Raw genomic sequence first — 16,109 nt, 5'->3', positions numbered from 1 at the left:
TGTTAAAGCATGGTGTGAATATGCTTGGCACTCATAGGAAGTGGGAATTGACATTACGATAAGGGACAACGATTAGGGACAAATAAAGTAGGGAGCCGCCAACAAGTTTTTAAGGAACTTGTAAACCGTTCACGGATCATAAAAGGCAACAACCACGATTAAGGGACAACGATAGGCAACAACGATTGACCCGTGAAGGTTACACCCCATTCATAATCCATGAGATTACTAACTCCATATGGTTCGGAACCACGAAAGGAGGATCGGGGATGATGGTACGAAGTGAGTCATGGAGTCACATTCGCCCGTATTGGCCTCTACTCGATTCTTATTGTGAAAAGCATTCCTGTGATCTCAAAGGCATACAAACAAAATTCAAATTTGCTCCAAACTATTATTATGCTAAATTGGTTGAATATTAATGCAACATATAATTCTATTATATTAGTGATCACTTGATTAAACAACAAGATTAAAAAGGAACCTAAACCGGTTGTCCAAGTTATCTTATTAGTCGTGATTTTCAAATACATATTCCCTTTAACATGCACTATGGTGATCATAATAATAATAGAACAAACATTAATATTGGAAGCAATTTAACAATAATTCCAACAATAAAACCGTTAGAAAAATAATAGAAATAAAAGGAACATGATTCCTTACTTTGATTTTGCTTGCTTGCTACTATAAAAACAATAAACACGTTAGTAACTTCAAGGAAAATAATTAAACAATAATTAAAATGAAATTAAATTAAAGTAAATGAGAATTAATTTGGGGCCAAACCCTCAAACAGTTCTACCTTTCACACCGTGGCTTAAGGACAGAACCCCGGGTAAAGTACGGACTCCTGGGAGTGCTTAAGGAAGGTATTTTGAAAGAGAAGGGTAGACTAGTGTTTAGGCTAGAGCATAGGAGAGAAAATGAGAGATTATTCGATGCCCCGTACATCAGAAATGAGGGGTTATTTATAGGGAAAATGTGCTGAGGGAGCACACGGAACCCTAAAATGACAGAAACCCTAAAACTGTATCCCGTGACACGGCAAACTGTACCGTGACACGGTACATAATACCGTCAGACGGGAAAAATTCCCGTGACACGGTGTAGCTTTGTGTGACACGGGATATTTTTAACACACGGGGAAGAAAACGCGTTAGGGTTTACGCGGAAGGAACACGTAATGTACCCGTGTCACATCAGGTCTCCCGTGACACGGGGAATTTTGCCGTCAGACGGGAATTTTTCCCGTGGCGCGGGATTCCGTGCCGTGACACGGGACAGTTTTGTCCTTTTTCCGTCTAAATTCATTTTTAACCCTAATTTTAATCCGCATTTTTAGGTGCCGATTGATAATTTCGGGCCATTTTTCTGATTTATTAAAATCGGGCTAAAATAATAAATAATTAAAAAAGAGACAAATAAAACGTTTGGGCCAAAATTAAAACTATGCTTTTACCAAACATCAAGACTGATCCACGGGCTATTCAAAAATACGAATTTAATTAAATATGAATATGATTTTTAAGCACTCTCGGGATTAAATACTAAACCCGACCAATAGTGGCAGTGAAAGGTTGTTCATCATCGGGTTTGGTTTTGGGGAGACATTTTTAGGTGTCTACAAATATCCTCTCTTACATTTTTACATCAAGGAGGATACTACTTTGGGGAGAGAGAGTAAAGGGAGGATGATATATCCTCCCCAATGTGTATGCTCTTATAAGCAAGTGACAATAATAATACTAACAGTGACAAAATAAATATTAACAAGGCAATATTCAAACGAGTATTGACAATATTGTTTTTAGCATTTAATCAACACAAATTCACTTTTATAGTACTAGTAATCTCAACTTCTACTTCTTATATACCATGATGAATCCTCTTTTCAAGTTTAATGCCCACTATGCTTCGCAATATTAACTGTTTACAAAGAAAGTTTTGACCAATACCTGAACTTGGCAATGGAACTTACATACAGCGTTCTTCAGCTTCTGACTTTACCAAGGTAGCTAACCCCGCCCAACCTTACCTTTCTTAGATCAAGCTCAGCACAAATCTAATTTGTTTCCTACCTTAGACCATAATTTCTACTTCAACAAGTTATTTTGTGTTTTCGATGGACTTTTAAACAACATAGTACTATTTCATTTGAGATATAAGGTTCGAGAGGATAATGTTTCCTCTTGAAAGAAAACTTTTTATTTAATAAGGAAAGATTACAATACTCATATCTTACAATGCACGAATTGAAAGCTTAAATTGACATGAACCAAATTAGAGTTTCTATACTTTAAGAGAGATGGAGAACCTATATGTCTCTTAAGGTGAGTATTTTTCTTTAGAGGATTCTTTAATGTTTTTAGAGGAATGTTGTAGCTTACTCCTACAACTATGCTCTTCTTCTTATTCTCTCATGTTTTATATAGCAAAGGATTCTTAACACTCATGATTTAGCCAAAAATATTTACTTACTCCCAATTCAAATATTCATGTTTAATTTTTCTTCATTCTCACTCTTCTGGGTCATTATAAAATATGATAAATGGAACAAATCGAGTCAATTTTTTGTCAGAACCGGGTTCTCTCTCAACAACTTTGTGTATGGAATCAGTTCGGGTCGTATTATTGGTCGTGTGGATAATAATCAAAATACTCCCCATTCAAAAAAAAAAAAAAAAAAAAAAAAAATCAAAATACTCCATATATCTAAGGTAATCAAAATTTTGTATTTTAATTTTTAATTTTTTTATAACAAAATCCCTAAATCTAGGATTTATCTAATAATCAACAATATCCAAATTGCTAAGACCTCCCATTGCAAGAAAACAAGTTTGTGATGACCCCACCAACAATAACAAACACGCTTTCAAAAACACTTCCTCCCTCCACTTACCCAATTCCCAACGGTCATCTCCTTTTCCCCAAATTCAATCACATAAACCCTAACACCTTCTTCCCCACCAATTTTCGTTACCGTTTTTCCCCTTTTCCCCTTTTTCTGTTCATTAAACGCTCCTCGATTATCTCTCTCCTCCCCAATTCTTGTCTGAATCTTTTCAAACCATGAAAATTCTCAACTAGTACAAAAATTTCATTCAAAAAACTCAATTTTCATCGCTTTTTCTTTCGATCATCTTATTCACTGTGTTTTCTTACAATGGGTTGTTTTCTTGGGTGTTTTGGTTCTTCCAAGGATGAATCAAAGCGTCGGAAAAATACCCATTTCGTTTCTCATCAAAACCCACCAACTCAGGTTTGTAAGCTCATTCTTTATAATTTGTCCAATTTCTTTTGATCTTTATTTATGATTTATCTTTGTTGTTGATAATTTGATTTATTTTCTTTGTTTGTTGTAGGATGTTCGAAATCAGTATAATCCTGTTTATCCTACTTCCAATTCGTTTCCAAATCGAGAATTTTTTGACAAACCAATTGATCTTCAAGTTCCCAAATCTTGGTGAGTTTCCCCCACTTTCTAGGGTTTATGATCATGTTCGCTTAATGTTGTTGCTTGAATTTCACCTTCTTGTCAGTATTTTGGCTCAATTTCGTAAAGGGTTTCTGTATCATATTAGGGTTTTTTGAATTTTACTGTTTTTTTTTATTTTTTATTTTTTTGGGGAAGTGGGGAAATACTGTGTTAGTACTAATTTTTGTGTATTTAACTAGTTTTATGTCTAGTTGCTGCCTGTATTTTACTAGTGATTTTGTTGATTTTTAATTCTTGGTTTTTGATTATGATTGTGTGCTGTTTTTATGTTATGTAGTATTAAGAATAAGATAGAGGAGAACGAACAATTGAGCTTAACTAATAAGTAAGTTTTTGGGAGTTCTCTGTTTTTTCCCCCATAATTTGATCCAAAATTATACTGGTTTCGGTTTGTTTCCTTTGTTTTGTTGGGTTTGCAGTATTCTAATTAGGTTTTGTGTGTATATAGGAATAAGCTAGAGGATCAATTGAGCTTGGGGATACATAAGAAAGTTACCTTCGATTCAGATGTTAAGCCAGAGGAGCATTTGAGTACTGGGTCACGAAAGAAAGTCACCTTCGATTCAGATGTTAAGCCAGAGGAACAGTTGAGTTTAGGGTCGCAAAAGAAAGTCACCTTTGATTCAGATCTTAAGCCAGAGGAACAGTCGAGTTCAGGGTCACAAAAGAAAGTCAGTTTTGATTCAAATGTTAAGCAGGAGGAACAGTTGAGTTTGGAGACAGTAAACAAAGTCAGCTTGGACTTAAATGTTAAGCCAGAGGAACAATTGAGTTCTGGTATACGAAAGAAAGTCACGTTCGATGCAAATGTAAGTCCAGAGGAACAATTGAGTTCAGGTACACGAAAGAGAGTCACCTTTGATTCAAATGTTAAAGAATATGAGCATATATCCTATGCTGAGCCACCAGAGAATATGGTGGAGAGTGAAATGGGAGGTGAGAATGTGGTTGATGAATATAGTATGAAACCAACCAAATCATCTTCAGTGTCTGAAGGTAGTTCGACTTTGTCCAGTTTGGGGTCATTCCCTCCAAATCACAGGTATCAAAACTGTAGAGAAAGTGATGATGAAGATGAAGAACTTGACTGTCAAGTAAGTGATTTGGATGACGATGAAGATGAAGATGATGATGACGAGGTCTATGATGATGAATACAGTGATGATGAGTACCATCTGAGACAAGTCCAAGACTTTTCTTGTTCTTCTGTGGAATCAAGGACTAAAAGTTCTGGGACATGCTTTGTCAATGATGGGCACAGTGATCATATGGATCATGATTCTCTGGAGAAAGGAGCTTTAACTCCTGTAGTGTTCAACCGTGGTGCTCGAGACAGGGCTGGCTATGTTCATTCAGTGTTGAATCCTGTTGAGAACACTGCTCAATGGAAATATGTAAAAGTTAAAGGACCACCACTCATAAAAGAGCAGAAGGAGAACTTTATAGTGGATCCAAGTTTTCAGCAGTCTTCATCAAAGTCTAAACCAAAGTCTGATGAACCTGAAAGTGACCGTGAAGTAGCAGTTGATGCCAGCCTATCTACATGGATAATTTCTACCCAGAAAACACCACCTAGCAAGGCTGCACCCATAATCTTGGAACCAATATTATCTGGGGCAAGTGCATCTTCACATGGTTCTAATTCTGTGAGAAGTCAGGAGGAAAGACCGATTTTGGGTGCATTAACAGTTGAAGAGCTTAAGCAATTCTCTGCCACTTCCTCACCGAGAAAATCACCTAGTAGAAGCCCAGATGAGAGGCCATTACTTGGCACTGTTGGGGTGCACTGGAATGACAGAACCCCTGTTGAAGACTCTGGTTCAGTCTCTTCGTTTAAAGGGATACCAAATACTACTAGCAAATATAGAGAGGTATACATGTAATGAGCTTATGGGATCTGTTTTGCCCATGAATAATACTCAGGGTACTGATGGATTCTACAATATTGCAGGATAACAGGGTGAATTGGCATTCTACTCCTTTTGAAACTAGGCTGGAGAGAGCTTTGAACAAAGGTGCTGCTGAGGGTCATGCTAGTCGTCGTGTGTGTTTATAGAGCGTATATGGTTTCCTTATTATTGGGACGGGAAATTATATGTGAAATATCCTTGAAAGTGTGTTGATTTTCTTCATTTGTTCCTCTTGTTTTGTCATATATATATGTGCTGCAAATACATCATACTGTGAATTTTGCTGAGGTTGGCACTTACCACTGTGTGTGTGTGTGGAGTGGTAAATATGCCTATTAGCTGGTTGTAATTCTTCATTGGTTTGTTAATATAGCCAATAATGTAGAGTGCAAATTGTGTTGTTTAACCATTTTTTTTTCCTTCAATTTTTTTTGTTTGCTGTTGCAGTATAACTGTATAATCCTCTTTAACTGTCTGTAGTGACTGTTTCTTATAGTACTCGAACTCGGGTAGAGTTGACACAGATACATTTGGTCTACGCGTAAGATTGGCTGTTTTATAATTTTTTTTTTTTTTTTCAAGTTCTAGGTTTGTGGAGATGAGGGTATAGTTAGAACACTTAGACGTAGTTGTGAAGGATGTTTTAGCACGAGTAAACAATGATAACTTATGCAGCTTTTCCTTCCAACACGCACTTTGAAGTGTTGAGGATCCAACACGAGTACTTGTGGTTAAATTAAAGGGTTTAAGCCTTTAATATTATCGACTTTGAGATTTATTTATGTATGAACATGAGGTGCTCTCTTGTTAATATGGCTGCAGCTTGTTAACTTTTGAAGACTATTTTGTCCTCATAAGTCTTATCTATCCAGCTATTCTTCATTTTTTTAAATTAAAATTGTAAATTCTTATTAGGGAACATTTAGTAAAAAGGTTGACTTTTTTTTTTTGGGTGTAACATCAACTTGGCTCGAATTATTCCGGCTCAACTGTCAAACAATTAATCAAAGTAGAAAAAAGACAGGATTTTGGACTTATAATGCCATGAAATTCGGATGATGGTTTATAGTTTCATACCTTAGTGTTACTCATCGAATCAATTATGGTTGTATTAAATTATAAGGTATAAGATCCTCTATTCTTGAATTGACAGTTTGAATATGCATGTTGGAAAATAAGAACATCTTTTGAGATTTTATTTATTTTAATTTATTTATATATCATATTTAGTGTTTTAATCTTAATACCTAAATTATTGAAAAAAAAACTAGTAAAAAATAGGAATATTATTTTATGAAATGATGTGACCATTAGTAAAAAATGGAGTTGAAGCTATTAGCATGAGTCGAACGATTTGATGGCTAGATGAAGTTTTGGTTCTGTAAGAAGTGCCAAAAAATTATATATCATTCCCATTTTTCTAGATCTAGAATAAAACAGGTTATACTAACCTTTCTAATACAAGGAGCTGAACATAAAACAAAAGAAGAAATGGTCAAAGAAAATTGCAACTTGACAGTATTTATATTATTTCACAAGTAGATATTTTAGCAATTCAAGGTCTATATGAACATAATAAATGTCATCTATCATACAGCATAGTTGACCATTCCATACGATAATATAAAGATAACATCAGTCAAAAAAAAAAAAGCATGCATGAAAACTATTCTAAATTCATCTTTATATTCAAACCCAGAATTTATTTGTACCAAAAATAAGGGAAAACAAAAAACCCATTTCTTTTTCTTTTGTTTCTTCAAATGGGTCACAAAATATTTCTGATTTCTTTCATATTTTTAGCTCTGAATTTTGGTTCAATTTCAGAAGCAACATTGACTGAAGCACAAGCACTTATTAGGTGGAAAAATTCCTTATCTCCTGTACCTGATTCACTTCTTTCATGGAGACTTTCAGATGCACAAAACCTCTGTAATTGGACTGGCATTGTCTGTAACAGTGTTACTTCTGTCAGAAACATCAGTTTAAGCAGTCAAGATCTTTCTGGGAGTCTCAGCAGCTTCAATTTCAGTGCATTTCCAAATTTAGAAAGTTTGGTTCTTGACAGCAACAATCTTGAAGGTCAAATCCCATTAACTGTTGGTAATCTTTCTAAGCTTACTTACTTAGATCTTAGCACCAATTACTTTGATGGGTTTATTCCTCGAGATGTCGGTCGATTGTCAGAACTTGTGTATCTTAATCTGTCTAATAATAATCTGAACAATAGTATTCCTGTTGAACTTAGTAGTTTGGGGAGGTTAAGGTTGTTTGATATTGGAGCTAATTATCTTGAAACTCCTGATTGGTCTATGTTTAGTCCTATGCCTTTGTTAACCCACTTGAGTTTTGGGCTTAATGAGTTAACTGGGGAGTTTCCTAGGTTCATTTTCAGGAGCAGGAACTTGACTTACCTTGATTTGTCTTTTAACCATTTAACTGGGTTGATCCCAGATTCTCTTTTTACTAGTCTTCCAAATCTTCAGTACCTTGATCTTACTAATAATTCATTCAGTGGATCAATATCAACCAACATTTCCAAGTTATCAAGTCTAACTGAACTTCATTTGGGCTCAAACCAGCTTTCTGGTACAATCCCTAATGATATCGGTTCGATGTCTGGACTCAAAGTTATTGAGCTGCATGTTAATTTTCTTTCTGGTAGCATTCCTTCTTCCATTGGCCAACTTAGGAACCTCCAGAAATTCGATGTTCATTCAAACAGATTGAACTCTAGTATTCCTTCTGAGCTTGGCTTATGTACAAACCTTACTTTTTTTGCTGTTGCTGGGAATTCTTTAACTGGGGAATTGCCTTTGTCCTTGAGCAATCTTAGGAAAATATCAGCTCTTGGTTTATCTGAAAACATTCTGTCTGGTGAAATCTCCCCTTATTTCCTTAGCAATTGGACCGAGTTGGTTTCCTTGCAAATCCAGAACAACAATTTCAGTGGGATTGTTTCACCAGAACTAGGTCAACTGTCAAAACTTCAGGTTCTTTTCCTTTACAATAACAGTTTCACTGGTACTATACCCTCAGAGATAGGTAAACTGCACAACCTCATAGATCTTGATTTTTCGACAAACCAACTTTCAGGATCAATTCCTGTAACCATTGGAAACTTAGGCAACCTCTCAACCTTACAACTATTCTCTAACAATCTCACTGGAAGAATTCCACCAGAGATGGGAAACCTCACGTCATTGACCGTTCTTGATATTAATTCTAATCAACTCTATGGCGAGTTGCCTGAAGCCTTATCACACCTCACAAATTTACAAATTTTTTCTGTGTTCACCAACAATTTTACAGGGGAAATCCCACAAAATTTTGGTGAACGTAGCCTTTCTCTTACCAATGTTAGCTTTTCAAACAACAGTTTCTCTGGGGAATTGCCTCCTAGGTTGTGCAGTGGATTCAAGCTTGAGCTCTTAACAGTTAATGGCAACAACTTCACCGGCAAGGTTCCTGATTGTTTGAGGAAATGCACAGGGTTAACTAGAGTCCGTATGGATGGAAATCAGTTCAATGGGAATATATCAGAAGCATTCGGTGTATACCCAAATCTCACCTTTATCAGCCTAAGCAACAATCAGTTTGTTGGTGAGATCTCACCCAAGTGGGGAGAATGTGGAAATCTGACAAACTTCCAGTTTGACAGTAACAAACTTTCAGGGGCAATACCAGCAGAGTTTCAGAAGCTGCATAATTTACGGGTCCTAACTCTTGATTCAAATGAACTAAGTGGGACAATACCTGCTGAATTGGGAAATTTAAGTTTGTTGATCAACCTTAATATGAGCGGGAATCACTTGGAGGGAGATATTCCGAAAAGCATAGGCAAGCTGCAGAATCTTCAGTATCTTGATCTATCAGCAAATAATTTGTCAGGGGAAATCCCTCGAGAACTTGGGGATTGTGGTAGCATACTAAGCTTGAAATTGAATCAGAATGGCTTATCAGGAAACATACCAGAAGAGCTCAGCAACTTGGATGAAATTCAAGTTATGTTGGATCTGAGCAGCAACTCTCTTTCTGGTCCAATCCCTCAAGACCTTGACAAGCTCACTTCCTTGGAGAAACTCAATCTCTCCCATAACTCTCTCTCAGGGGCAGTCCCACCATCACTATCGAACATGCTTAGCTTACAATCTCTCGATTTATCCTACAACAACTTGTCAGGTTCAGTCCCCAGTGCAAGATTTTTCCAAAATGGGCTGTACATGGGAAATTCTGGCCTTTGTGGAAATGCAACAGGAATACCCACCTGTGACCGCATCAAGTCTCACAACAACCACAAAAAAGTTGTTATTGCTGTTGTGGTACCAATTGCCTCCCTTCTTCTCCTTGCAGTTTGTGTAGTTGCATTATGTTTATGTTGCAGAAAGATCAAAAAGAGAGATATGGAGAGCAAAACTTTTTCAGACACAAGCGATTCAGAGTCTTTGATATGGGGGACAGAAGGAAGGTTTACCTTCCGAGAAATTGTCAAGGCCACTGATGACTTCAGTGAATTTTACTGCATTGGGAAAGGTGGTTTTGGCAGTGTATATAGGGCATCTTTGATGTCAGGTCAGATAGTTGCTGTCAAGAAGCTCAACATGTCAGATTCTAGTGACATCCCCTTGGCAAATAAAAAAAGCTTCGAGAATGAGATTAGGGCATTGACTGAGGTTAGACACCGGAATATAATCAAGTTATATGGTTATTGCTCTAGAAAGGGCTCCATGTATTTGGTCTATGACTATGTTGAAAGGGGCAGTTTGGGAAATGTGTTGTACAGTAAAGAAGCCAAAGCAGGACTAGGGTGGGAAAGGAGAGTGAATACTGTAAGAGGGTTAGCTCATGCAGTCGCTTATTTGCACCATGATTGTACCCCACCAATTGTTCACCGTGACATATCCATAAACAATGTCTTGCTTGATGATGAATTTGAGCCCCGACTATCAGATTTTGGCACAGCAAAGATTCTCAGCACGGATGCATCTAGCTGGACCACAGTTGCTGGTTCTTATGGATATATGGCCCCTGGTAAGTCTCAAACTTGTCTTCCATATTCATTGACTGTTCAAATTCTATCAATCCTAATCTTAGATTCTTTTGGTTAAATTTCTGAAGATTACCCTTTACGTATGTAGCTAGCATAATCTGTTCAGTCTAGGTAATATCGATACACATGATCATTGTGTGCACTTGATATTGGTACACCAAAACTTATGAAGATTATAATCTTCACAATAGAATTTGTATTTCATAATTGGTCATTTTTCTGCATCTGACATTTATTCACATAGGCCTCTGAAGATTATACTATCATATTAGTCATATATGCTCGGTGTTTGGTAGTTTTTGTCTTGGAAATCTAGATTTTGAAGACTGTACTTAATACTCATTATCTGTATAGTTTCTTTGGGGTTGAACATTTTCCTGCATCTGACATAAATCATCTTATCATTCTTTCCCCCTTGCAGAGTTGGCTCTGACAATGAAAGTGACAGAAAAGTGTGATGTTTATAGCTATGGAGTGGTGTCATTAGAGGTAATGATGGGGAAGCATCCAGGAGAACTTCTAACCTCGTTATCTTCTGTAGTTGAGAAGCGGGATGCACTACTGAAAGCCATTTTAGACCAAAGTCTCTCACCACCTACAGGACATACAGCAGAGGAAGTGGTAGTTGCAGTCACATTAGCTCTATTATGCACAAGTACAGAGCCAAATTCGCGACCTACAATGCGTTATGTTGCACAAGAGCTATCTGCTCGGACACACAATTATCTCTCTGAGCCTTTTGACATTGTAACACTAGGCAAACTGAATGCTAATCATCCTAGATGATCAATTAAAGAGGTGACAACTTACTTGCTGAATCTCTCTTATGAGTTTTTGAGTTGATTACTTGTTATATAAACACTCAGTTTCAGATAGAGCATACGAAAAATATGTATATATGGTTTTACTGTCTGTATATATTCTTATTTACTATAATGAATTTTATAGGCCGATCCTCTCCTTTTGTGCTATAATTTACCTTTTTCTTTCTGTATTTTGGGCTTTAGAAAGAGTTATTGTATTAATGATCTATGAGATAGAGTCTTTAGACCCAAATTGCCTATGCTTCAATGATTGTGTTGCTAGATCAATATAGATATTGTGCTGTCGCATGGATTCTTGCATCTCAAATTCTTAGACTCCCAAATGCTGGTGTTTTGGTCGTGACATGACTGACATTTGAGTATTGTCGCAATCAACCTTCTTGCTGTCACAAGCCCTGAACACCTCATGCTCTTGTCAGTTGTCACCAATAGGCAGGAGTGCCCTTTGCAACTCAGACACCTACTAGTGCTGTTATGTGCTCTTCTAATCCCTTTGTACACAAAGCTTGTGCCCTTTCTGACGGATAGGCAATAGTGTGCCACACGATCCAGTGTTTAGTGTTAGAATACTCTGACTGTGACTCTTTGCTCAAATCTGACCAGTTTAATTTGGTATTAGACAGTTGTAATTTAATCAAGGCGTTGTATGTCTGGTCATTCTGTGTGATTATATATGATCTTGTGGCAAATGTAAAGCTAAGCAGGTAATTAATAAAGCTAATAGAAGCTGCAAGAAAAATTAGCTATCACTTGGTCTCTTAAAATCTTGAAAAAATCTGTAATAGAGGCCATCATTTCAACGGATTTAATATGACAAAACGATGCCTTTTAATGTGGGCTTGGCCTGTTGTCCATACCTGCCCTTTTGAATGGGCTGCTCACCCGCAACGTATATCATCTTGTCCATGATGGGCCGAGCCTTAGCCTGCCCATAAAAATTAAAATCTAAAGGTTTGTTTGGAATCGCTGTGGTTTTCAGTTTTTTGGTTTTCAAACTCATATGATATATTTCATATATTAAAACAAAAACTAGACAAACCCATTAAAATCATGAATATATTGAAAAATGACAACAGAAAAGTGGAAACACCTTTTTCTTGTTTCCTGTTTTTGGTTTTTTGTTTTCAAAAAAACAGAAAACTAAAAACAAAAAACAATGCCAAACAAGCCCTAAAATTAAAGTTTTGTAATTTAAAATGGCATAATAAGCCTGAAACTTGCAGTTCATTTGACAAATTGTCTTATTGCCTCCGTACCACATTATTTATAACAATTAGACATTTTCTACTAACACTTTATGTTAAACCGTTGCAAATAATATGAAGCATAGGTAGTATTTTAAGTGCACATTGAAACTTAGGGCCTGTTCATATTTATTGAATTGAGCTGAACTGAACTGAATTGAACTGATTGGAGCTGAACTGAACTGAACTGAACTGAACTGATTGGAACTGAACTGAACTGAATTGAGCGGAAATGAATATTTTATGTGAGAGGGAAATTAAGAGCTGAACTGAACTAATTGGAACTGAACTGAACTGAATTGAACTGATTGGAGCTGAACTGAACTGAAATTATGTAAATATGAACAGGCCCTTAGTCGACAACGACGCAAGTTACATACTAAATCGTAAGTTCCATTTTATTTTTCTACCCAGCAATTATAGATGGTACAATTTTGCTGACATTGAAAAGATGCATTTTGATACTAATTCCCCATTCCTTACCTAGTCTGCACTTATTCGAGTAGTATGAAACATGTGGTGTTGATCAAAGGTGGTCCGACTCAAATTTGGGCGGTTTTGGGCATAATTTTTCAGCCCGAAATCAAGTCGGGCCTGTCCCGGCTCAATTTTTCAAAAAAGTTTGGCGGGAGTGGGCACAAAATTTTTTTTAATTACCTACACCCTAGTGTAGGTAGAACTCTCTACACCCCCTCCCCACTGCATTATCCGACACCTCTCCCCCCTACATCTCCCCCCATCCTTCCCCTCTCCCATCCTAAATTATAGCAGCTAGTTATCACCGATTCACCACATCTTACCTCCAAATTATATACAATATCCATCTATACTAACTCTAGAGAAATCCATTTTCAACTATCTCACCGCCATTATCTCCTTCCCCGACGACATTATAAACCTCGCCTCGTTCGTATAACCACCGTTTTATATAATCCGGTTAAATCACAAGACTAATCACTTATAAACACTCGATTCCGATAAGGAATCTCGGATCTTTGAAATTAAATTTAATCGCAGTAGCAATTGTGTTTCTGGGCAACCATTGTGGTTATGACTGTAGTCATGGTCAGGCCCGTAGAAGAGGGTGTGCAAGGTAGGCCTCAGCACAGGGCCCCTAAATTAAAAGGGCCTCCAATTATATAGTATGTAATGTAATCTACTGCAAAAAAAAAAAAAAAAAAAAAAAAAAAAAAAAAAAACTAATGCTTATTGGTATATGTTATAGTGGTTAGCATCAACATTTTAGAGTAAACCGTGCACATTGGTCACATGTTCGATTCTGGAGAAGGTTTCTTTTTTATTTTTATTTTTTTTTTTATTTTTTTTTTTCAACTCACGCATAAACCTTCAATAATTCTATTAGAATTTCATTAGAGGGAAAAAAACTAAAGAGAGAGTACTGCAATGTTATATACTACGTAATTGTTTTTACTTTTTTTTAACACCATACAAACTTTATCCCATGGTTTTATTTTATTTTATTTTATTTATTTTTCCTACTTGATAATAAAGAGTGAAAAATTGCCAAGTTAATTTATTAAAGTTAAAAGGGCCTATTTTTATTTTTGGTGAAGGTCGAAATCTTCTGAACAAAGATTGAGAATCAACCTTAATTATCAAGCTTTGAACAAAGATTAGTTTCAGTTGATCAGTTAAGCTTAGTTAAGTGATATAAGCTTTGAGTTGTATTTAACTGCTATTATCAACCTGAATAAATTATCCGAATTTCATTTTGCATAATTAAATATATATATCATTGTTGTAAGGCATTTTCATTTTGAAATGTATATATTGGAAAGTTGTGTATTGCCTAAAGTATAAAAAAATAAAAAATTGTGTGATTTTTATATTATTAAGGGCCCCTTTCTAGATTTGGAACAGGGCCCCAAAATCATTGCTACGACCCTAGTCATGGTTATGGTGGTGGTAGATGTATCTTCCATTATATGGAGTAGCGGTGGGAAATATAGGAGTTGATATTCTATCCCATCACCAACACCATGGATTGTTTGTCACGGAGGAACGAAGGCTTGAGCTAATTTGGGATGGCGTAGCGGGCTAGAAAATCGAACATGGGAAATTGTTGGCAAACTTTTATAATTGAACATATAATATTTTTAAAATGAACATTTTTTAACGGTTGTAAATGAACATTTTTTTAATTAATTGTAAATGAACATTCATTATTTTATAATTGAACATTTAATTATGGAGCATTAAAATTAACCTATTGCGGATAACATGTCACAACTTAATTATTATTTGATCAATAAAACTAACAAATTTCAAAGGATATTATTGAAAAATAAGCACTATGTATCTATAAGTCAATAACATAAAAAAATAAAATAAAAATTTAAGATATGGTCAATTATAAAAATATTTAAAACTATGCAAATGAACATATAGAAATAGGAATATGTATTAGTCTAATGTACATTTGTATATGTTCATATGAACATATAGAAATACAAATGTATAAATGAACATTAATTATATTAATAATCTATTAACATGTGAATAACATCGTACTAATATTTAAATGAACATTTACCAAATTGAAAATGAACATCCAAAAAATAGAACTTTCTACTACGGACTAAATTTACAAATCTATATTTATTCAAAATAGATTAAATTATCCAGAAAATTGCGACAATTAAACTCTTTTTTTTTTAATTTTTTGTGTCCAACAATTTTATAAACTAGCAACATACCACAAATTTACAAATCTATATTGTACTTGTGTTTTCGTTTCAAAAATCAACAAAAACACTTACAATTTTGTTTTTCGACTTTGTTTTGGTAATTTTTCCAGCGAAGTGCAAAATTTTCTCATATATTAGACATTATGCTTGATTATTGTAGAGAATTGTAACTTTTTATTGAAATTTATTTGCAAATGTTAAAGATTTTGATGAAAGAGAAAATGGGGAAATAATATGAAAAGGATGAAGAAGGAGAATTTGAATGATGGTTCAGATTTTTTTTTTTTTTTTTTTTTTAAATGTAGTGGGGTATAGATTGTTACTGTAGCAAGTGGGTTATGGGAAGTAAGGAGTTAGTGGGAGGAAGGCTAATAGTAATACAATACCGTTTTGCATAAGGGTTGTAGGTAGAAGATCCTACACTAGGGTGTAGGGCTCAATAAGTAGGGAGTGTGAAGACATTTTTATGCAAATTTAGTTGATTTTTTTTGCCTGACCCGAAATTGCCCCGAAAAGCCCGTACAACCCGGCCATTTTGGCAGGTTTGGGCACGAACTGTTCGGTCCGGAGTTTTGTTCGGCCCAAGATTTTCCTTTTTTGCCTTGGCCTAGCCCGGCCCACCCAATGATCACCTCTAGAAACAAATACTAATGAAATTATAATATTGTTTTCATCCAACTGCCACTTGTTGCGAATTCTTGGAGGCAGGTTGATGCCGGTTTTTATTTTGGTGGTGGTCTGCCAAAAACGTATGTGTCTAATCCTACTTCTAATGGTCGTATGCATAGTTGGATATTAAATTACTTTTTTTTTTTTTTTTTTTTTTTTTTTTTTTTTTTGACAAAGGTAAATTACTATGTTGTTGGATACCATC

The 16,109-nt window shown here is 35.6% G+C and overlaps 2 protein-coding genes across 3 annotated transcripts; both read left to right on the top strand.

The window, feature by feature from the left end:
* Positions 1-2,990: 2,990 nt before the first annotated feature.
* Positions 2,991-5,996, top strand: LOC145618079 (uncharacterized). 2 transcript variants are annotated; one of them, XM_081672862.1, is made up of 5 exons: positions 2,991-3,262; positions 3,366-3,466; positions 3,777-3,824; positions 3,948-5,370; positions 5,451-5,996. In XM_081672862.1, exons 1-5 carry the CDS (start codon positions 3,167-3,169, stop codon positions 5,553-5,555), a joined length of 1,773 nt encoding a protein of 590 aa, XP_081528988.1. In that variant the 5' UTR covers positions 2,991-3,166; the 3' UTR covers positions 5,556-5,996. The 2 variants fall into 2 exon arrangements, with proteins under 2 accessions (XP_081528988.1, XP_081528989.1); XM_081672863.1 differs by lacking the exon at positions 3,777-3,824.
* Positions 5,997-7,069: 1,073 nt separating this feature from the next.
* On the top strand, positions 7,070-11,762 carry LOC145617436 (uncharacterized). Its single transcript, XM_081672141.1, has 2 exons — positions 7,070-10,440; positions 10,881-11,762. Exons 1-2 carry the CDS (start codon positions 7,173-7,175, stop codon positions 11,243-11,245), a joined length of 3,633 nt encoding a protein of 1,210 aa, XP_081528267.1. The 5' UTR covers positions 7,070-7,172; the 3' UTR covers positions 11,246-11,762.
* Positions 11,763-16,109: the final 4,347 nt, after the last annotated feature.

This window comes from Chenopodium album, chromosome 26 (genome assembly GCF_948465745.1).
Source record: "Chenopodium album chromosome 26, dcCheAlbu1.1, whole genome shotgun sequence".
NCBI classification, from domain to species: Eukaryota; Viridiplantae; Streptophyta; class Magnoliopsida; order Caryophyllales; family Amaranthaceae; genus Chenopodium; species Chenopodium album.
Note: the sequence above shows the minus strand (reverse complement) of the source record. Positions and strands in the feature narration are given on the sequence as shown.